The sequence below is a fragment of the Centroberyx gerrardi genome, chromosome 13, assembly GCF_048128805.1.
Source record: "Centroberyx gerrardi isolate f3 chromosome 13, fCenGer3.hap1.cur.20231027, whole genome shotgun sequence".
Classification (NCBI taxonomy): domain Eukaryota; kingdom Metazoa; phylum Chordata; class Actinopteri; order Beryciformes; family Berycidae; genus Centroberyx; species Centroberyx gerrardi.
Genome location: NC_136009.1, coordinates 24,914,197 through 24,936,229, shown reverse-complemented (window position 1 = coordinate 24,936,229; position 22,033 = coordinate 24,914,197). Strand labels below are relative to the sequence as shown.

Here is a 22,033-nt window from a genome sequence, read left to right as displayed (position 1 = left end):
GATGGTATTTCCCATCTTTGCTGAGCAAGAGTTTTGTGCGAAAGGAATTAAAGGCCTGTCCCATATAGACGCCTGTCCCAAATATAGGCCGGTTGAGTTCAGTGTTTGAAGCAAATAAAAGCCCGGGCTATTAATTGAAGTTTTACGGTATTCAAGTGCACAATGACACATATCCATTTCACTTGGAGTCCAACGCCTCAACCACTTGAATATTCTCATCACATAAAAGCCTCAGCTTGAAAGGTCAAAAACCATCCCTGTGTAGGAAAAGATTAATACCTGAATCTTGTGACTGACTTCTCTACTCAAGAGGTTGGCCAAACAAAGATGAATACCAGGAGTGGGACTTGAACCCACGAGGACATGTGTCCATTGCATCTTGAGTGCAACGCCTTAACCACTCGGCCATCCTGGTTACATGCAGCACTAAAAACCCAACCATGTGAAGATACAGAGCTCAGCAGTTTATTTACTATGTCTTTGAAGCTACTTACTGACTGCTCTGCTCAGTCAGGAGCTTAGAAAAAATCATGGAGGAATATCGGGAATGTGGTCAGAACCTAGTAGAAGTCATTTACATTGGGTCTTAGCTCGTGGCCTGGTGATATCACAGCAACCACAACTAGAAGTGAGAATTGTAATCTGCACTTGAAGCTAATCAAGATCAAAGAAAGAACCATTAAACTACATTGGGCTCTTGGTTCTTCTACCAAGAGAGGGGTTTGGACCCATAGGATATGCATCCAGTAAGTCCTAATCTCCAGTTTTTTTTGAGTAAATCATAGAGAATATATAATATGATGCATTTTTGCTGTTACATGATACCTTGACAGCCCAAGGGAAGGAACCCATAATACCAGGAGTGGGATTTGAACCCACGAGAACTTGTGTCTGTTGCATTTTGAGTGCAACGCCGTAACCACTCGGCCATCCTGGTCACCCAAAGTTTGTTTTGAGAGATCAAAACCTACTGTGTAAAGATAAAGCACTCAAAACAGTTAATGGTCTTTGAAGCTAGTCAAGACCATAGAAATTCACGTCATTCTTACACCAGAAGTGGGGTTTGAAAACAGCAAGAAAGACGTCCATTGGATCCGAACACTAAGCCGATTTGGTGAAGTTATTGTCGATACTCAAGACTCATGTAGAACATGTTTGAAGAGAATTTCTATTTCTTTTTGAGCTGCATTGGTTGTCGAAACAAAGATCTACAGAGTGGGACTTGAACCCACGAGAACATGTGTTCATTGAATCTTGAGTGCAGTACGCCTTAACCACTCGGCCATCCTGGTCATTGAAATACATTTCTTGAATGGCTAAAAAAACATCACTGTAAAGGTCTCCAATTCATTCAGTCATTTGTCCTTGAAAAAACGAATAGAATCAACTATTCATTTAATGAAACTCAGTGAACATATTATTCCTGCACAAGGAGCAGGGTTTGAACATTTAGATCTTAATTACTGGAGGAAGCCAAGATGTTGTATATATACACATTATATGACTTCAATCTGACACTTGATTTATGGCCTTTCCAAGTGGATTTGAATTCCAAAACACTGTTTAGCCATTTGGGGAAAATTTATTGACTGAAGTTCAACATTTTATATTCCTATAAGTTCAAGTCTATAAAAGTGTTATTATTAAAGTGTATTTGTCACTTTTTTTTCACATACATGAGTATCTCATTTGGGAAGAAAACTCAAGTGAAAAAGCTCCTCTCTTGTGGCTTATAAAGGGGAAATGTAATATGCAGTTTTCTAGCAGTGGTAAAATGGGTTGTTTGACAGACAGAGCAATGGCAGCACTGTTGTTCTGTCAATCAGGAGTGTGTTGGTGGAACTTGCAGATGTTTTTTTCCTTGATTGTTTTGTCATCCAACTTCATATGAGACGTAACTTTTTGTTGTGGTGAAATGTGATTTTTCTTTGCATCGCTTTTTTGGCAGAGTAATTTATTTGTGAGGTGAAGCGGGTGTTGGGGAGAGATTGCACCATCCAGGAGACACACACAAATACACACAAACAAACACAGCATTTCCCTTATGAAATACAGAATTATTGTTCAGTGGAGGCCAGAGGTGTGAAATAACCACTGTGACAATCCTGTTTGTTTTATTCGTACTGATAGCTGCCAAGTCAACTTTTCTTCTTGGTCTTTGGTCTGTTCTCACTGCAGCAGGTTTTATTCTGACCAGTGTTTCTCTGCTTCTTCTGTTTCTTCTGCACGTTTGATCAAGCCTGCTTTGATCAGCTCTTTCATTAAATCATTATTGTCACTATCTTAATGATTACCACTATTACCCCTATCTGTTGCTCTATTACCTTACCACAAAACCACACTGCAAACATCATGTAAACGGAACGTTTTTGTTCCGTTGGAGTTTGGCCATCATTAGATCAGAATCGCAGTAATGAGTAAGTAAATGCTTACTGTTGCTTCCTCATCTTTTTTTACATTCTTCCTTGATATGTCACCTTAGATTATTTCACCTGCACCACTAGTATGCACTCAAATTATCATAGCGATAAACAAAAAATAAAAAAGGCATAACATTTTTCCTTTTCATCAGTTTCTATTTATTTGTATTTTATTGACATCTGCGCCTAGGCTACGCTTCATCAGCATGACCTGACCCAAAAAATTGGGCTGAAGCGTATCGTGCAGCGCTGCTTCTGGGACGCTGTTCCTCGCATCACGCGTGACCGATGTGGCTTGTTCAATTAATTAAAAGGGCAGCAAATCAGCAGCAGCTGACGCTCACTTCCACAACGGAGCTGTTACGCTTTTGGTGTGGTTTCGGGGTTACACTCTCTGTGGATCAATGGGTAGAGCGTAGTGTCAACACTGCCACAGATTCCCTCTAGAGCCATGCATGTGAAAATATATATGCACTGACGGTACTGAGTGGTGCTTTGGATAAAAGTGTCAATCAAATGGCATTATGTTAATGTCATCTCTACTGCAGCAATCTCTGACAGAGAAAGACACTAAAATAGCACTAGCAAATAGAACACACTAAAATAGCAGCACAATTAATGGGACAATTATAACAATTATAAACTCTCTTCTAAGCCTTAACCAACAGACACACACACACACACACACACACACACCCATTCAACCAATCACGCATCCTCGCCACAGAGGGAGAATCTGCTCCATTAGTTTTAATTAAATCTCTTCCTGTTTCTACATTCATCAGATTTTTATTCAGCAGAATGAAGTTCCTCCACAGATCTGACTGCTCACTGGCACAGAACAACAAAATCCTGTTGCTGTTTCCCAGTAAAAATCAGAAATCCTCCTGTATGTTCCCTCGCTGTAACTCGCTGTTGATGAAACTATGGGTCCATTGGACATAAAGTTAGATGCTTCCCTATGCTGGTCTTACTGCAGAGCAGGTTATTTCTTCTGCAGGTGTGTGTGTGTGTTTCATTGTTGTTACCAATACCAAACAGCATTATTAGCCCAAGCAAATTAGCCATGAATGTAGTATCAGCTAAATGCCAAAAGTGTCAGTGTAAATCTATGTGTCAGGGTGCGTGAGTGTGTTTGCATGGGTGTTTCATTGCTGTTACCAACATTAAAGTAATAATTTGTGACATTTTCATAAAAATAAATGTCTGTTTTGCTACACTCTGTCACCGACTGATATAACACAATATTGATTCAACCTATATCCAGTTCATGAAAGCTTTTACATTTGCTGTTCTAAACACCCGGTGTCTTGTAGGAAAAATCCTCTGCCGCACAGGAAGTGATGCGTTTTACGTTTCTAGTTTGTTTGGAATAAATAGAAGAAGCACTCAGTTAGCATGAACAGTGATATCCACCGTGGCTGAACAGAGAAAAGAGCGCCACCTACAGAAACTCAAACTTCATCAACAGAAAATCCAAGGAAAAAGACATCACAGTCCCACCCACACTGTTTGATTGCCAGGTGATCTCTGGGAAGTGCAGTGCAGAAACACCACAACAATGAGCGCTGAGCAACAAAGATGGAGACAAAACCAAAAAAAATCTTGCGGATTACCACTTTAAAACCAATAATCATATTTGTTAATATTTCTGATGATGGACAAACGTCATCGCTGACACACTGGGTTCATTAGGCTACATCAGCTTTATAACCCTGAACTTGAGGAATACTCTCCCTGAACCGCCACCTAGAACTCTACCACACACACACACACACACACACTTAACACCAAAACCAGTGGCAGGTTAGGGTAATAATGTGAATTTAAAGTGAATGATAAGTTCTGTATCTACGAGTCCCCAGCTTACATTTAGATTAAAGCAATATAGAGATAAATGGAGGTAAAAATCTCACTGTAGCAGGCAGACAGGCTGCTGAGTCAGGGGTTTTATCTGAAGGAGGGGCAGATTCTGTATAGTCATCTCTTTTCTCTTTGGTATGTTCGCCTGCACACACAAGTATACACACACCTACGAAAACATGCATTTCTAAATATATACACAGACAGAAACATACACATGCAGACTCTCCCAGTATGTCAAACCAACACACACACACACACACACACACACACACACACACATCTATTTGTCATATCTCCATGTTGCGCCTGTCAGCCAGCGGCTCTACCACTGGGATACAAAATGTTTGTCCCTCACAGGGATTTGGCTCAGAGCACAGGAGAGGACACACACATGCACACACACACACACACACACACACACACACACACACACACACACACACACCTATCATACCCTTGTTGCGTCAGTCTGTCAGCTAGCTAGAATTAAGGAGTGAAGGGAGTAAGGACATTATTTATTTATTCATTGTGTGTGTGTGTGTGTGTGTGTGTGTGTGTGTGTGTGTGTGTGTGTGTGTGTGCGCCAAGTAACTTCTACCCAGTAACTTTTACTCTGAGTATGTTTAAAGTGAGCTACCTTTTACTTCCACTCAAGTAGAATTTCAGCAAAGTGACAGTACTTCTACTGTTTCCACCCCTGGATTCATGTGAGCAGCTTCTTCAAACAGTCTGACAGCACTTTAGAGCAGCAGCATGGTTCAACATCAGAGAAGATCTGGTGCTGATGAGAAGAGAGAGAATGTTCTCCATCTGTCAGGGGAAAACCTGCTCTTTTTAGGGCATGAATTGATAAAAAGAAATATGCAAAGGAAGGAAGCTGTGAAGTAGTGATTCTTTTTTATCTTCCTGAGTAAAGGTGAGAGGTGGTTCAGCTGAATAGAGTTGTTTCAGAGATATTTTTCAAATCAACAACCTCCAACATGTTATGAGCTCCTCCTCCTGACATTAAGAATAAAAGACTTTTTGTTTCCAGTGCTTGTTTTACTCCTGACCCTCCTACGCTCCTGTTTAGCAGAATATGAATGTGTGCTGATGGCCGTGAAATAAACAACATCCTTGAGAAAATATCCGGTAAAAGGCTTTTCCTTCATGAAATGGAAAATAAAAACATAAAAAGGCGGTCATTTTGAAGTAGTTTTCTCTCTCTGTGTGGGAGTTTCAGAGGTTTTTTTTTTTTTGTTTGTTTTTTTCCCAAAAGCTTTCAGTGCTCAGTGTCATCAGAAGGAACCTGGTGGTTAGAAAGACTGTCCTGTAACCCAAAGGTCACAGGTTTGATCCTGTGGCAGCCAGTGTGTCCATCAGCAGCCGTCTGTCCTGTCAAAGTGTCCTTTGGTTCAAAACACTGAAGCTGCTCACTCACTGTAAGAGTGCCAGTGAAAAAACTAACATAACAGATGAAAGGACTCTTTGGAGCCGAGTTTTTAAAGCAGCAGATCCAGAAGAATTGTTTCCAAATGTTCAAGCTGCTGCACCAAACAAATTGATTTTTCAAATCAGCCCTCTCAGAATACACTTTTTAAATTCACTAAATATTTGCTCCTCTTGACAGTTAAATTAAATCTATTTTTTCTGCTTAAAGTCTTATTTTTATTCCAGTCTCTTTCACTCCTGTCCATCAGAATATTTGGTGCTGAAGGACTGTTGATTGAGATTGAGAAACTTTGATTAACTTTTGAAAGACTAAGTGCATTCTCTCTCTCTCTCTGTCTCTCTCTCTCTCTCTCTCTCTGACTCTCTTTCTGCATGTCTCTCTCTCTCTCTCTCTCTCTCTCTGTCTCTCTCTCTCTCTCTCTCACTCTCTCTCCCTCCCTCTCTCTCTCAGGTGTTCTCCCAGTCACTGTGAACATGGCGGCAGCTGCAGTCAGTCCTGGACCGTCTTCCACTGTAACTGCTCTGACAGCGGCTACAGCGGAGCGACCTGCCACAGCTGTAAGTCACCTGTCAGTCAAACAGCGTCACATAAGAGAGGGGCGAGAGGCATAGACAGACAGAGAGAAAGGGAGAGAGAGAGAGAGAGAGAGAGGAGACCTTTGGTGTAGCCTCTCTGTGCTGCAGATTGAGTGTGGTGTTGTTTCTTGTTCAGGCTGTTTACTGTTCTCTAATAAGCCGACTCCTTTGTGAGCTTCATGTAATGTCTTTTTTGCTTGTGCAGAACATTACAGTATTATAAAAACTGTTTCTGGGTAAGTCATATCATAGAGATTAAGGAGACTGTAGCTGTGACCAAACTGCCAAGTATTGGATGAATCCAAGCAGGATTCATTCAAGCTCAGATCTTAACTGATTCACTGCCAGTTCCTTCTGTTCAAACCCATGAGAGAAAAACAGGAGAGTTTCCCACATCGTTCACCTCTGGATTTGTTTCTTGTTTTTATTGCTGATGTTTCTGTGAAAAATCATCTGTGTCCACGTTGAGGTAATGTGTTCAAGAACGCTGTGAAGAATAAGAAAAATAAACAGCTGAATAGAGTGTGGGGACGTTTGTTTTGCCTTTGGATATGGATTTGACTTTAAGCGCTTGATGCTTTGACTGCAGAGGAGGATGCAGTGGTGTGTGTGTGTGTGTGTGTGTGTGTGTGTGATAGAGCGAGAGACTGGAGGTAGAAAGGGCGAGGGGGGAGCAGTAAAGGTATATATACTGTGTTTTTATTTATTGAGTCTGTGTATAATGTATAATACATTACAGGAATACAGTATTCCTGTAGGAAACAGTTGATCTTTACTTTATGGATGTTGCTGTAGTAATAAAACCCTGGAAGATATGAGACGGAGATACAATGCAGATACAAATGTATGAAGCAGTAAAACCTTGTCTGTCAGCTGATGTGTTGATGTTGCTGTTATTATTATTGATCTCATTATTTCGTCCCAGCTGTGTACCAGCAGTCCTGTGAGGCGTACAAACACAAAGGAAACACATCAGGACATTATTATATCGACGTGGACGGCAGCGGACCAATCAAACCACAGCTAGTCTACTGCAACATGACCGGTAACACACACACACACACACACACACACACACACACTGTGGAGGACAGGAGGAGTTCCCCTATTACAACCATTTATTCCTCCTTCACTCCTTCTTCTCTCTCATCCTCCCATCATCACTCAGCACTTTGCATCATTAACATTTACATAATTGTGAATGATGGTTTCCTCTCTTCCCCCTCCACTCTCTCTCTCTCTCTCTCCCTGTCTGTTTGTGTCTCGGCGTTTCAAATCATTTATATAATTGTATAAATGTGAATAATGATGATACTCTCTTCCTTCTGTTTCTCTCTCCTCCTTTTCTCTAGTCTATTTCACTCTTCTCTTCCTTTTCTTTTTGTCTATGTGTCACTGCTTTACAACATTTGCATAATTGTATAAATACGAATGGTGATGATAATCTCTTCCTCTCCTCTCCTCTCTTGTCTATCTTGCTCCCTCCTCTCAGTTTCAGTTTCAGTTTCAACTTGCTTTATTGGCATGACATGTAAATACATTAGAGGGGAAAATAGTAGTTGAAGGAAGAAGAAAGAGAATGATAATATTAAAATCTGGTAATGACAGTAAAAGTAAAGTGAAATGAACATAAAAAATATAATAAAAATGATTAAATATACAACCCCAATAGAAAAGGCATATGCATGAATTCCAAATACAATGACATGAGAACAAAATATTTCAGAGTTTTGAAACAGCTATTACAGGCTTAATGACCCTTCCTTTTCTCCCCCCCCCCCCTTCTCTCTCTCTCTCTCTTTCCCTCTCTCTCTCCACCAGAGGAGCAGACCTGGATGGTGATCCAGCACAACAACACAGATCTGACCAGAGTTCGACCGTCGCCGGGCGGAAACCAGCATTCAGCCCACTTTGACTACTCATCTGAAGACGAGCAGCTATTGGCCATCATCGGCCAATCAGATTACTGCGAACAGGAACTGTCCTACCACTGCAGGAAGTCCCGCCTCCTCAACACACCAGGTGAGGCCTGTTGTTATTTTAGCCTTTATTTATGCAGGGAATTTTTGCTGCATATATCCTCATATATTCTCTTTTCCAGCAACACTGTGATTTCATTCATCCAGTCTTCTACTGTTGGTCACTGAGCAGCTGCACTGGAGCAGTTGGTGATTAAGTGTCTTGCTAAAGGGCAAATTGAAGGTAGTTGTTGAGGGAGTGGACAGTACTCACTCTCTTGGCCCAGATTTTCCCAACCTGGGATTCAAACCTGCAACCCTCCAGTCACAAGCCCTCTTTTTTTTATATATATATATATATATATATAAAAATACAAGGTAGAGACATTTAATTAAGATAATTTGGACCGAATCACTTAATCATATCTGTTTTATACCTTTCCATTGTTGACAAAGGCAACGTTTCAGTGTAGTTAATGCAAGGCTGCCAAATTTTCAGAAAGCTGTCATATTTCTTCCTTAAAATATATGTAATTTTCTCCAGGGGTTCACATCTATTTATTTCTGAGATTCCCCTTCAGAGTTCTGAGAATATTAGTGAAGTTATACCTATAACACAGAACTCAGGATCCTGTGGAAAGTGAGTGTCAATCATTTTAGAAAGGGTGTTGCAAGCCCTCTTCTCTAACCTGAAACCCCTTGACCTGTTTTCTGTGCCACAAAGCTCATGACTAGCTTTTCATCTCAGCTCTAAAATCCTCTCTGCTGTAGTGAGTGACCAGTGGGGCATTGGTCGATCGTTAATCTTCATTCATTCTTATACTCATGCTTTATAATCTTCATTGTTCATTAATCTTAATAGGACTCTCTCGGGTCTGTGAGTAAGCAGGATACAGCTTCCCAGTCTGAAACAGCAGACTGTCCATCATCTGTCTGGTTTCAGCAGAGAGAGACAGCAGGGAAACTGAGACAGAGCTGATCAACAAGACAGAGACATTTGCAGCGGAGAGCAGTGAGACAGACGACAGCACCTGTCTGTGTTGAAATACAGACATACAGACAGGAGATAGACAGATGGATGGGATCAGACAGTAGATAGATGGAGGAAAGAAGGGAGGGAAGGATTGATGGATATGTAGATGGCTGAATGGATTAACATTTTACATTCTAGGCATTTAGCCGATACTTTCATCCAGAGCAACTTCCAATGGTTGCAACAGTTGTATAAGCTTCAATGCGTAGAGAATCAATATTTTGGAGTGTTCTGACAATATCTATGACCGTAGGATGATGAGAAATTCGAGGAAAAGACATAAAATAAAATCTATGTAGAGAGGTGGATTTGATTTTTGTGGATGGATGAAAGGAGGGGAAGTGGGAGGAAGACAGAGGAAGATCTTTAGTAGCTCTCTCTCCGTCTTGCTCTCTGGGAAAATAAAGAAGCGCTGACTCTACAGAAGTCTTTCCAATCATCCTCTCACAATCCTCTCCAACTACTCACACTCGCATTGTTGTAGGAGACATTTTTATTGCATGGTATCAATGTTCTGTCCAAAAAGAGTATAATCAGTGTCAGGGTAAGAGGTTGGAAACATCTAGTTCAATCTGCCTCAGAGATATTTGTTTGCTGCCTCAGAGATAAAGTTGAGAGACACTCACATTTCGTATTTTGTTTTTGTGTATTATCGTCCTTGGGTCAATAATGAAGTATATTCAACCCAAGCTTAATTTGCAAGTGCTGTTTCAATAGGAGATCATGTGACGTCCTAACAAGCTCCTGTATTTAAAGGGATGATGGGACGGTCCCAAGCACACCTGACGAAGGCCAACTAGATCGAACTGTCATTGTTTTCCACAATAATAAATTTGGTTGAGCAAGAATGTTGTGCTACTTTTAGTTTTACGGTTTAATCTTTGTCTGACACCAGAGAAAAAGGCGGATGTTCATATTTCCTTGACTTACTCAACAAAAATCTTTACAAGCAGCTATCTTCTCGCAATGCAGTTCATCTTAGTTCACCACCTCATGTCTTGTTCCCAGAGAGAGTGAATCTGTGCGAGTGTAAAAGATTGAAAACACACTGTTCACACTGTTGTTAGTACAGATGATTGAAGTAGATCCTCTGTGTTGGTTTAACAGGCTGAGGCAGACTGAACAAGATGTTTCCAGAGATAAAACAGTGGTACCCTGTTGTACATGTTGAAGAAAGTTAAGGGGTTTGTTTGCTTGTGTGTGTGTATGTGTGTGTGTGTGTGTGTGTGTGTGTGTGTGTTCCAGAGGGCTCTCCGTTCAGCTGGTGGCTGGGTGGTCCAGGTCCTGGTCGTCTCCAGACTTATTGGGGCGGAGCGCTGCCAGATAGCCAGCAGTGTTCCTGCGGCCTGCAGGGAAACTGTCTGGACCCACAGCACTACTGCAACTGTGACGCCGACCGCATGGAGTGGTACTGAACCTTATTAACCCATAGACGTGTTTATTATCATCAACAAGTAAAGTCACAAGGAAACGGCATTTTGATGGTGCCTTGCTTCTGTAATTCAACATATTTCCAGTTGAAACAGGATATTGGGAAAAGATGTAATGCATGAGGGAAAGTGGGCAAACAAAGGCAAATACAAAGGTAAAATACTTGGTTTTCACATGGTTTTCACTGCTGTAATGTGTCACTTCGAAAGTTGTGACGTTGCAGGTTTTATATGATGGTATTATTGGCCATTATTTGTAATGCTGTAACCACTCAAAATGATCTGTTTCCTAGGAAGTAAAAGTAATGGGATTTTGATATAAAAATACAAGAAAAGTTTTTTGCCATTTATTGTTAAATAGGTGTATATTATGATGGATGAAGGAGAATTAGCTAACAAGGTGAAAAACTAATTTTTCATTTTATTGTAACTTTAATAGACTTTATTTGTCTTTTGTTAGTGTCTTCATTTGGGTTGGCATAAGAACAAATTCGTTTTTTTTTTATCTTTAAATACAGCCAGGACACAATTTCTTATTAAAGGACACTTAATATGACTGAATGCTTTCTACCAGCATCTACACTCTACACTTTGACCAAATCAACTGGGCAGAAATGAGTGGAGGAAAAAAACCCTTCCTCATGTTGTAACAAAATCCTGTCACGCCTCCTTCCTTCTCTCCTCTCCCAGTCCAAACTGTTCAACACTGACTCTATTTTTACAGCCTGGAGACTGGAGTGCTGCATATACGTATATATATCCTGGATGTATTTTTTATACAGAATTTCCCTTAGTAACAAGACTGACAGGTGGATTATCAGGTGCATGAAGCTGAATGTAGATGGTGGACAGAGGCGCTCACTGTCTGTTATGCTCTTTTGGAAATAGCTGTTCCAAAAACTGGCGACACCCAACACCAGATGGACTGTTGGGTGTCAGGACGGCTATAATAAGGTCTCAGAATGAGCTGCTCCCCAAAAAGATTGTGCCTCCACACTGCACCGTTGCGTCAGTTTATAACAATATTTTATATTTTTATAGTGAGTGAGTGATGTAACCTGTAAATCTACAAACTGGTAAATTTCTGCAAGAAAATGAGCACAGACTGGTTTGTGATTTGTATATTCTTCTATTTCTGTTCCAATTCTCAATCTAGTAAAAAAATGGTTCTTGATATGTTCCTCCTCCTCCTCCTCCTCCTCCTCCTCCTCCTCCTCCTCCTCCTTCTTCTTCTTCTTCTTCTTCCTCCTTCTTCTACTTCTTCTTCTTCTCCTCTTTCTCCTCCAGGGCTAATGACTCGGGCCTGCTCACCCATAAGGAGAGCCTCCCAGTCCGGTCTGTGGTGCTGGGTGACATCCAGAGGCCGGGGTCAGAGGCCGCCTACAGGGTGGGACCCCTCCGTTGTCATGGAGACAGTAAGTCCGGTCGATGCTGACATGATATGAATCTTCCTGTTATGGAAAATGCTGTCGCTTCTTCCTGGTTCTGTCCAGCTGCACCGCTGACCTGCTGGCTCCAGTCAGATCAGCTGACTGGGTTAAAACCACATCCAACCAATCAGCCTTCAGTTTCAGTAATTATTTCAAGCGACATGGAAATAAAGTTTAAAACACATGAACATAAAATCACAGGAGTCTTTGAGGTTTTCATTCCACCTGCCAATAAGCTGATTAAGTCTTGTAGTTTTTTCCGCATCCAGCAACCAATTACCATTAGAGTAACTGTTGCCAAAACATTATTCCTTTCATGTTTTACTCTGATATTTGCTTTGAATTAACTGCAATATAATACAAAACAAATCAAAGTAACAATCTTTTATTTCCTCTTTTTAATTATTCATAATTACAGCCCTTAGTTACCTGTGTAAATTAATAAATGAATGCTCAGCATGATAAATCAACATAAATGCCACAGCATGGCATAGCTGGACTAATTAGCTGAACGGTCGGCTCATTTGTTTGCTACGTGATTTTCATTCAAAGCTCTTTACAGTGAGTTTTCTTTTTGTGTCTCCCATGCAGAGAACTTCTGGAACGCTGCGTTTTTCGACAAGGAGACGTCGTACCTCCACTTCCCCACCTTCCACGGAGAGCTGAGCGCAGATATCTCCTTCCTGTTTAAAACCACCGCCTCCTCCGGTGTCTTCCTGGAAAACCTGGGCATCAGAGACTTCATCCGGATCGAACTGAGCTGTGAGTGAAACCTGCAGGTCGAAGATTTAATCCAGATCAAACTGAGCTGTAAAGACAGTAAAACCTGGAGTTTATGGGCTTAATCTGGATTGAACTGAGCTGTAAATAAAACCTGGAGGTTAAAGGCTTAATCCAGATCAAACTCAGTTTAAAGGGAACGCTGAATACCTGTAATGACTGGTGGGGTTTGTTTTGCTCTACTGCACAGCACTTCAAGAGGAGTTTTACTGTTTGGAGCGAGAGAACCAGGCTCTACTCCTCTTCACTTTGGGTTTCTACTTTGTTTACTTGGACAATTCTTTCTGTTTCAGCTCCCTGTTTTCTGCTTGGCTTCTCTACCTTTTGGTCAGCATTAATGAGCGCCCATGGTGTGTGTCACTGAGAATATGGCAGTAATAACCAAGCGGGTGTTTTTTTTACTTTATGGGCACCATGGTATTATGTCATTTAGAATATAGCAGAAATACCCAAGAGGGCGTTCTTTACTGTGTTTATACTTATTGTTTATAGATTTTTTTTTGTATCAGATTTTTAGGGGCATTTTGGTCCTTTTATGAAACTATGAAATATTGCATTTGCATTGCATATTGGCAAATAAACACTCAGTTTGTACCACTAAGATTTGTTTTAACTGCTGGAAACTGGCAGCAAGCCTCACAGAAGAAGATGAGGTTTTATGATATCGGTTGTTTTATTTTTTATTGACACTGTAGTTTGTGAGCCGGTATCTTCTTCTACTACTTTAAATGCGATGCCAATATTTTCTACTGCCTCAGGCTGCGTGCTCGGTTCTTTTCTGATCAAAAACCCGCTCCATTTTCCTCGCCCAGAATGCACTGGTCACAGCCTCCCACAAATCACCTACGGTGGCCCACGGGGGACAGTAATAGTCGCATTCAGGCGTGATTAGTTGACAACACAGCAAATAAAATGTGAACGGGGTGAAATGCAAAAAATTAATGGGGGCTTTTTTTGCCCCCTCATTTTTAATTTCACAGGCATTTTATGAACTCTCAAGGGCATTTTTGCTCTGAGCCCCCAGTAATTTCTCTCCCTGGTATGAGGCCTACATTTATGGGCGCCCACAGTGTGTGTCATTTAGAATATGGCAGTAATAACCAAGAGGGTGTTATTGAGTTTATGGGTGCCATAGTATTGTGGCTGTTGGAGGTGTATATTTATGTGCAACCACAGTGTGTCATATAAAATATAGCAGTAATACCCAAGAGGGAATCCTTGTGCTTATGGGTGTGACAGTAATGCAACAAGGTGTGAGGTGAACATTTATGGGACTGTGGTGTGTGTCATTTAGATGCTTTGAATCAGTCTTTAGACTTATCTATCATTGCCAACTTGCCTTTTTGAAGCTTTTTCACCAGTTTTGTTTGGTTTAGTTGTCTGTTTGGGCAGCTCCTTTTTGTGTTGTGTTGCATCATGGAGCAATGTTTCCTTTAAAATAGGATTTGAAGCGACACACAGCATCTAATCCAGAGACGCTGCTGCTCCAACAGCCTCCTCGCTCTCCTCAGGGAAATCATTGCCAGTCTGGTTGTTTTAGCTCCAGCACGGTGCAGAATACGGCTGTTCTGATGCCGACCGGTTCAGATCGCTCTGTAGCAGCGTGGCTCGGCCTGAGAGCGGTTTCTAAATGAAGTTCCTGTAGGATGCTGGGATATTGTTTCATCTGGCTCTGTACTCCCATGGTAATACATCCTCACATTGCACCGCCACAGCATGAAGGATGAGAGTTTGTTTCGCGCTCCTAAATCCTCTGCTGTTGGTGAAGTGAACATGATGAGGATGTTGCGAGCTGAGCAGACAGCCTGAGAGGGGAGCAAATACAGATTCTGTCCAGTCCATTCACATTCGTGGCAATGGTTCATAGGAGGATTGTGGGAGCTGTGTGAAACTTTGCAGCTAAGGAGTGAGGATTCATAGTGAAAGCTGCAGTATTTTCATGTAAAAAAATTGACTCTTCTCCGCTCACAGGAAGTGCCGAATCAAAACTTCAAAATGAAATCCAAACTGTCTCCTAAACAGCAGTGAGCAGCGCTCCATCCAGAGAAAGCTCACCAACGTTAGATCTTTTCCTCTCTTGTCTCTTTCCTTTGGTATAAAATCATCACAGACCGGTCAAGTTTCTGGGTATTGAAGTTCAAACCATTTAAAACAGTTACCTCTCATTGCCATTTGGAGCCACAAATGCCACAAAGTTTCCTTGTGCAGCTTTAAGATAACATTTTCACAATGATACAACTGTTCCTTCTTTTTTATTTATTTTCTCAAATGCTGTGGAACGTAATGAAGTTTGAAAGCACGCAAGAATAGAGGAGTGAAGCGTCTCACCCTCAGCTGACTGACCTGAATTTGCCTCCTTGATTGATCATGGTTCTGTGGGAAAAACATTTGTTGTGACGGCTCAATTAAGGTTTAGTATTATCTGAATCTTTAGTCTGATTCATGTGAGATTAGGGAATCAAATATGACTTAAGACAATAAAATGTCAAGTGTCATCAGGCGATAATTTCAACATGTCAGGGTGTTTGTTAATAAGCCAGTTATTATTTGGCAAACAAATGGTAAAAATGTCTAACACACTTTGCTGGTATGACAGTCACATGCTCATCCAAATGTGACAGTATACTAATTCTGTATTTTCTCTTTTTTCTTTCCTCTGCCACATCCCTCCATTCCCTTTCTCCTCCCCCAGCCTCCACTGAGGTGCTCTTCTCCTTCGATGTGGGTAACGGGCCTCTGGAGGTTCGCGTGGCGTCGAGCGTCCCGCTGAACGACGACCGGTGGCATCGAGTCCGAGCCGAGCGGAACGTGAAGGAGGCGTCGCTCCGCCTCGACGAACTTCCCGCCGTCACGCAGGAGGCTCCTGCTGACGGACACTTCCACCTGCAGCTCAACAGCCAGCTGTTCATAGGTGGGGAGCGAGTGTGTGTGTGTGTGTGTTTGTATGTGTATGTGTGTGTGTGGTGGAGATACAGCCCTTTCACTTTTAATTCATGGAATTTTCTGTTTGTGATCTTGTATTTCTATAGTTATGAGGGGAAAATGTCCTCACACGGATAGAAAGATGAGGAAAATCCTCTAATGTGTGGACACTTTGCCTGTCCACACTTCTTAAAGCGGCTATTTGAGGATTAGGATTTGAGTTTGTGTGTGTGTGTGTGTGAACATTTCCCTCATTAGTATTGGTGCTGGTGATAATGGCTGTGAGGTCCTTTCCTCTCTGTTTTCTCTCAAAACGTCTGACTGGTTCAAAATCCCTCTCTGTCTCTCTCTGTCCCTCCCTCCCTCTCTCTCTCTCTCTCTCTCTCTCTCTCTCTCACACACACACACACACACACACACTTTCCCCATCTCTTATCTCAGCAGTAGCTCAGTGTTTGTGTCTGCAGCTCCTCCTCAAATTAGCAGCTGATCACAGAAGTTTAAGCTTTTAGTCGGCTGAGTTTTTTCTCTCTCTGCTTCCCACTGTAGTTCACATCAGACGGTTTCATATGAAACATTGAACTGTGCAGCGCTGCTTCTGTTATTCAGGACTTTGGTACAGAACAGTTAATCTACACAGGAGCCGATGGAGCATATTCCCTATAAAAGCAGGCAGCAGTAATTATTATTTTTTGTGTCTTTTAAAGGTCAAGGGTCATGACTAGCTTCTAGATTTAATATTAATATAAAATGCTACCTGTAAAGGCTACTAAAGGATCTACAGTTCATCTTTGTGCAATAATTTCAGGACTTTATAGAGCAGTATAGTTGGAGGTCTAATGCCTCTTCCTCCTCTGCCCTATAAACCCTATAAGGGATTGAAAAAAAATATTCTGGCTATTCCACATGTGCTAATCTGTTATTGACTAATTCCCTCCTGCCACTGAGCTGTGTTGGATATGGAGGAGCTGAGTAGACACATTTATTCTACAGTGGGTCTAATACTGCTCCTCTTCCTCCACAGCCTGACAGTTTACACTCCTGATAGACTGGAAGTGAATCCCTAGAAAAAGGAAAGTTTGGTAATCTGTAGAAGGTAGTGTAGCCAGTCAGGAGTCCTATATATATCCATGTTAGGCTGGGATTGAATCCTCAGAAAAAGGCAAAAAATATTCTGGGTTTTTTACATGTGCAAAGCCGTCTGCTCAGCAGTATTGGATATGGAGGAGCTGAGTCGACATATCTATTCTATAGGAGGTCTAACACCTCTTCCTGCACAGTGTTTACTCCTGATAGACTGGGATCCAAGACCCAAGACAGTAGGATGTCTGACACCTCTTCATCTAGAGTCCTATATATTTCCCCATTAGGCTGGGATTGAATCCTTGGAAAAAGGAAATACATTTTCTGGCTGTTTTACATGTGCAAAGCTGCTATTGGCTGAATGCCATCGGCTGCTCAGCAGTATTGGATATGGAGGAGCTGAGTCGATGGTTTCTGAACACTGAACAATAATCACAGTCAATAAATCACCATGCATCAGGGAACAGTAATAGCATGCATCATGCAGAGTTCTTTGTTTGTGTGTGGTGTGTTTTCTTGCAGCTATCTGTAGTTAATCTGTAAACAAACCTAAACCTGTATTCATTAGTTACACATCAGTTAGTTAAGAACCTCTCTGATTCATATAAAGTTAATCAATACTACAGTCCTGTTTAACTCTGTTTATCTCGACTTCATCAGTTCAATACTACAGGCTTCTCTGATTCTCTGTTTAACCTCTCACTCTGCCTGCAGACTGAGGGAGAAGAAAAAAACAGAAAATCCATCCTTTATTATCAGGCCTTATCATTCTGCAAATATTATGGATGTCACTTCATATCAGTAAACACACATTCTGGAGGGAAAATGAACCAGCAAACACTGATGAGATTGGACGGAGGCAGCGGCAGGGAAATAGAGGTGAATATTGATTGGCTGAATGTGTTTAGCCAATAATCCGCTCTGAATAGCCGGCAGGTTTTGACCGTCAGCCTAAACCCGTATATGTTTACCTCAGACTTATCAGCACACTGGAATAATGCAGATGGATTTATGTGTTTGAATTGAGATGTGCTGGTGTTATTTACTAGATTGGCTTGGGAACGGATGTTTGTACGAGAGTATTTGACTTGGCTGTTTTTGATTTGATGTACAGGAATGCATCAAGTGTTCAGAGTTTCCACTCTCCTCTTGTTTTGTGAGGAGGGGAGACCTGGGCAGCAGTTTGTTCTAGTGGTTGGAAAAACCAAATGATAGTCAGCCAATGAGTGATGAGTTCTGTTAAAGTGTCCTTGAGCGAGACACTGAACCATCTACCTGCTATTTAGAGCATCAACGAAATGCCTGAAATGTAAATGTAAGGTGCACTTTTATCTCAGTATGTACATGTACTGATAAGCCATAATATTAGCTCAGCTTCTGCAATCACAAGCAACAATATTGCCATACAAGCTATCTTACTATGCACAGTATATTCATGAGCCATAATCCTTCCTTCGACAAATTCATAAGGCAAAATATTCCGTTGTTTGGATTTGTAAACCATGGCATTAGCTTGTTTGAATTCATAAACTATATTACCACATACAGTGTATTTATGAGACTTGCACAGATTTATAAGACAGCGCACTCCATTGTTTGAATTAATAAAGCACAATGTTGGCTTGTATGAATTCATAAGCTATAATTCCATGTACAGTGTATTTATGAGCCATAATCTTTGCCTTGCACAGATTTATAGGCAATGAATTCCATTGTTTTGATTAATAAGCCATATTATTGCCTCGCATGGATTTATAAGCGATAGCATTGTTCAAGTTGAAATTCCTTTATCACCATTTATGCTGTAGGTTTTAAAAATCCATATGCAGCAATTTGGAGTGAGGAATTTTTTGCATTCGTTGCAAGATTTACTCATAACCTGTTGTACTGTCTCATTTAGAAAGATAAGCTTTAGTTTATTGGTGCTGAATCGGCATCCATGTTGACTGATGCTGCGTGATGACGTATGCGTTTTCTCCTCTGGTCCGGTGTGTGGTGCGTTCACACACAGTATAAGAATGTAGTTTAATTTGACACCCGCTGTATGCATCCTGCCTTTGATGATTCCTTTGATCTCCACTTCACAAATCATTCAAATCGCGGTGGAATCGACGTCAAATCGTCCTATTGTACGTAATGTAAGCAGCTTCCTGACAAACCAGATTAACATACAGATATGTTTCTTCCCTTTTCCTGTGTGCAGCATCAGCAAACATATGGTGATTCGTTTTGTCGCTCCACATGGCACTTTGATGACTGGTTTGATCTCCACTACACAAATCTCTGCTACAGAATTGCCTTTTGCTGCACTGTCAGGTGGTCCCATATGTGTTTTATCACACAATATCCTGATCTCATGTTGAGAGACCGTAATCCTCTTCTCAGAGCCGAGGCTGTGCTGCTGGATATGTGGTTGAAGCCCTCACTGCTCCAGAGGTTTCTACTGATAACTTCCCTGCTTCGAGTTTAGTCTCTCCTCCCTTGCTCTGCGGTCGAGGTTTCTCTGCATTTTGAGTTACACACACTCACTGCCTTTGATGATTGCTTTGATCTCCACTTCACTAATCTCAAGTATTGTTTTCCATACTCTTTCATGTGGTTTCATATGTGTTTTAGTTCACAGTCTCATGTTGGGAGACTGTAATCGTCTCGTTAGAGCTGAGGTTGTGCTGCTGGATATGTGGTTGAAACTCTCACTGCTCTAGAACGTTCCACTGATAACTTTGCTCCCTTGGTCAGAGGTGGAGTTAATCTACATTTTGACTCTTTGATGTTCGCTTTGATCTCCACTTCACAAATCCCTCATTATGCTTTTCATAGTCATACGGTCCCAGAAGTGTTTTTTGTAAGCAGTGTCTTCAGCTCATGTTGAGAGAGTGTAATTTGTCTTGATAGAGCTGAAGTTGTGCTGCTGGATATGTGGCTGAAACTCTCTCTAAGGTGCAACTTCCCTGTTAGGAGGGTTTGTTCTCTCACAGCCTTTCCCTTTCTATGTTTCGGGTAGAGATGGTGTTCCTCAGGGATCTGTCTTCGGTCCCTGTTAGAGTCAGTGGCAGTCGTCGTCTCACTCCTATGAATAATTACTTAAAGATTACCAGTTCTCACGAGGACAGATTCTCATCTCTGAATTAGTCATTACATTCCAATTACGTTTCCTCAGTCTCAGCACTAGCTTTGACAGAGTATTATTAATAGAATAATGAACTAAAATTGTCAGTGTTAATTTAATTCTCACTAAATGTTAAAATCAAGACTGCCAGTGTTTATATGAGTCCCATCAGCACTTATCAGTCCCACCAGGATTTTTTTTGTGATTATTGCGGCCAAAAATGCTTGATTTTGCTGCGGCTTTTCTCAAAAATTGCGATACAATTTGTGAGGTTTTATGTGCTCTTTTTGTGGTAAAATTGCAGGAATTGGGGAAAAAAAAAAAATAAAAAATTCTCTCACTCACTCACTCACTCACACACGCACACACACGCGCACACACACACACACACAGCCTCCCCCTATTCTCTCCAACTCTCCGTTTAAGCTATTAACTCTTCCAAGAGCTTGAATTTTGCACTCACCTCGATTCTTGCTGCTTTTGTTTTGTTTTGCACGGTCTATGGCAGTAATTTTTGTTGGCAGGTGAGCTTTGTTCATCTTCCACCTGAATGCGCGCTGCGATGACGTAAGTTACCACGACACCGAATGCGACAATTGGTCCAAATCACAAGCGGTCTGTTGATTTGGCCATTTCATGCAGAAAAGTTGCGGCAATTTTGCACAACTGCAAGCTCTCGCAAATATTGCGGAGATTTCTTGAATTTGCGTTCATTATTAAAGTTCCTGGAGGGACTGACTTATTAACACTCAAAATATTACTGTATTTCATTCAGCTTATTCAAAGTACTCTTCGTCAATGTGTCAGAAAAACTTTAGAGGGAATTTCCATATCTGCACAATTGGCCCTTTTGTGTTGCCAAGCTAGTTCAATAATTTCTACTGCTGGAATCACAGAGAGGGGACTGGAATAGAGTGTTACAAAGCTCAGTGATTTATTGGTGTGAAAAGCTGCTGCTGCTGAACAATAGGAAGTTGTCAGGTTCAAACTCTGAGAGCAAAGTGTTGCCAAGTCTGAACTCTGAGCACAATGAGAATTTCGATCTGTGATCTCTGCAGAAATAGGATGATGTTAGGTTTGTACTCTGTGAACTCTGTGTGCGTGGGTGTGTGTCGGCACATATGAGACTATGTACGTGTGCATTCATTGTATTGTTTCATTGCCTTCTGGTGTATAGCTATGATTTAAAACTTAAACTCTATGAAAAATTGTAGACATACAGCCAGACAGATAGTCAGACAGTAATTCATTCATACCACCCACTTATCCAGTCAACAGACAGAGTGATGCCAGACAGATAGTCAGACAGACAGCTGATAAAAGTTAGCTCCCCGAAAGTATTTTCCACCGACAACTTCCTGCCTCATTGCTGTTTCATCAGCCTGTCATTTCATACAAAGAGTGTTGACAATGTCGTGCTTCTGGGGCTGCAGAGGCAACGTGGATCTGCGATGGATGACAGGAGGAAGAGAAATGAAATACAGAGAGAGAGAATACATAGCGCAGACAGAGACACAAGTACACATACAGAGCAATAGAGAGAGGGGGGTTGGGATAGAGAAGACGGAGTTTGTGTTGGTGTTTTGAAGTAATGCCTTGGAACTGTAGATTTGGTCCTTACACTTAATTGCTTGTGATGCTAGCGATATAGGAATGAAAGCAATAATCTGCAACATTTTCAACCACTCTCTATCTCAGATTGATAGTGATTCAACCTATATCCAGTTCATGGAAGCTTTTATATTTGCTGTTCTAAACACCCGTTGTCTGGTAGGTCTTTCCCACAAAAAATCCTCTGAGGCAGAGGAAGTGATATTTTTTATATTTCTAGCAGCTGCAACTACGTTCTTTTGGGAATAAACAGAAGATGAACTGGGTAGTTAGCATGAGCAGTGATAGCCACCATGGCTGAACAGACAAAGAAAAGAGCGCCACCTACAGAAACTCAAACTGCATCAACAGGAAATCTACGGAAAAAGACGTCACAGTACAGAG

General features: G+C 41.3%; 1 protein-coding gene and 2 non-coding genes across 4 annotated transcripts in view; 1 reads left to right on the top strand and 2 right to left on the bottom strand.

Moving 5' to 3' along the window:
• The window catches only part of LOC139917454 (contactin-associated protein-like 4), a 64,534-nt gene that overhangs the window by 24,017 nt on the left and 18,484 nt on the right, over positions 1 to 22,033 (top strand). For both annotated transcript variants that reach the window (XM_078287445.1, XM_071906579.2), the window contains exons 9-15: positions 6,169 to 6,275; positions 7,219 to 7,338; positions 8,115 to 8,315; positions 10,530 to 10,692; positions 12,002 to 12,129; positions 12,736 to 12,906; positions 15,617 to 15,835. In XM_078287445.1, the coding sequence (XP_078143571.1) occupies positions 6,169 to 6,275; positions 7,219 to 7,338; positions 8,115 to 8,315; positions 10,530 to 10,692; positions 12,002 to 12,129; positions 12,736 to 12,906; positions 15,617 to 15,835 (1,109 nt within the window). The remainder of the gene's footprint in view (positions 1 to 6,168; positions 6,276 to 7,218; positions 7,339 to 8,114; positions 8,316 to 10,529; positions 10,693 to 12,001; positions 12,130 to 12,735; positions 12,907 to 15,616; positions 15,836 to 22,033) is intronic.
• trnal-caa (transfer RNA leucine (anticodon CAA)) lies at positions 333 to 415 on the bottom strand. The gene has a single exon. It is a non-coding gene; the product is annotated as a tRNA-Leu (tRNA).
• On the bottom strand, positions 855 to 937 carry trnal-caa (transfer RNA leucine (anticodon CAA)). Its single transcript has one exon. It is a non-coding gene; the product is annotated as a tRNA-Leu (tRNA).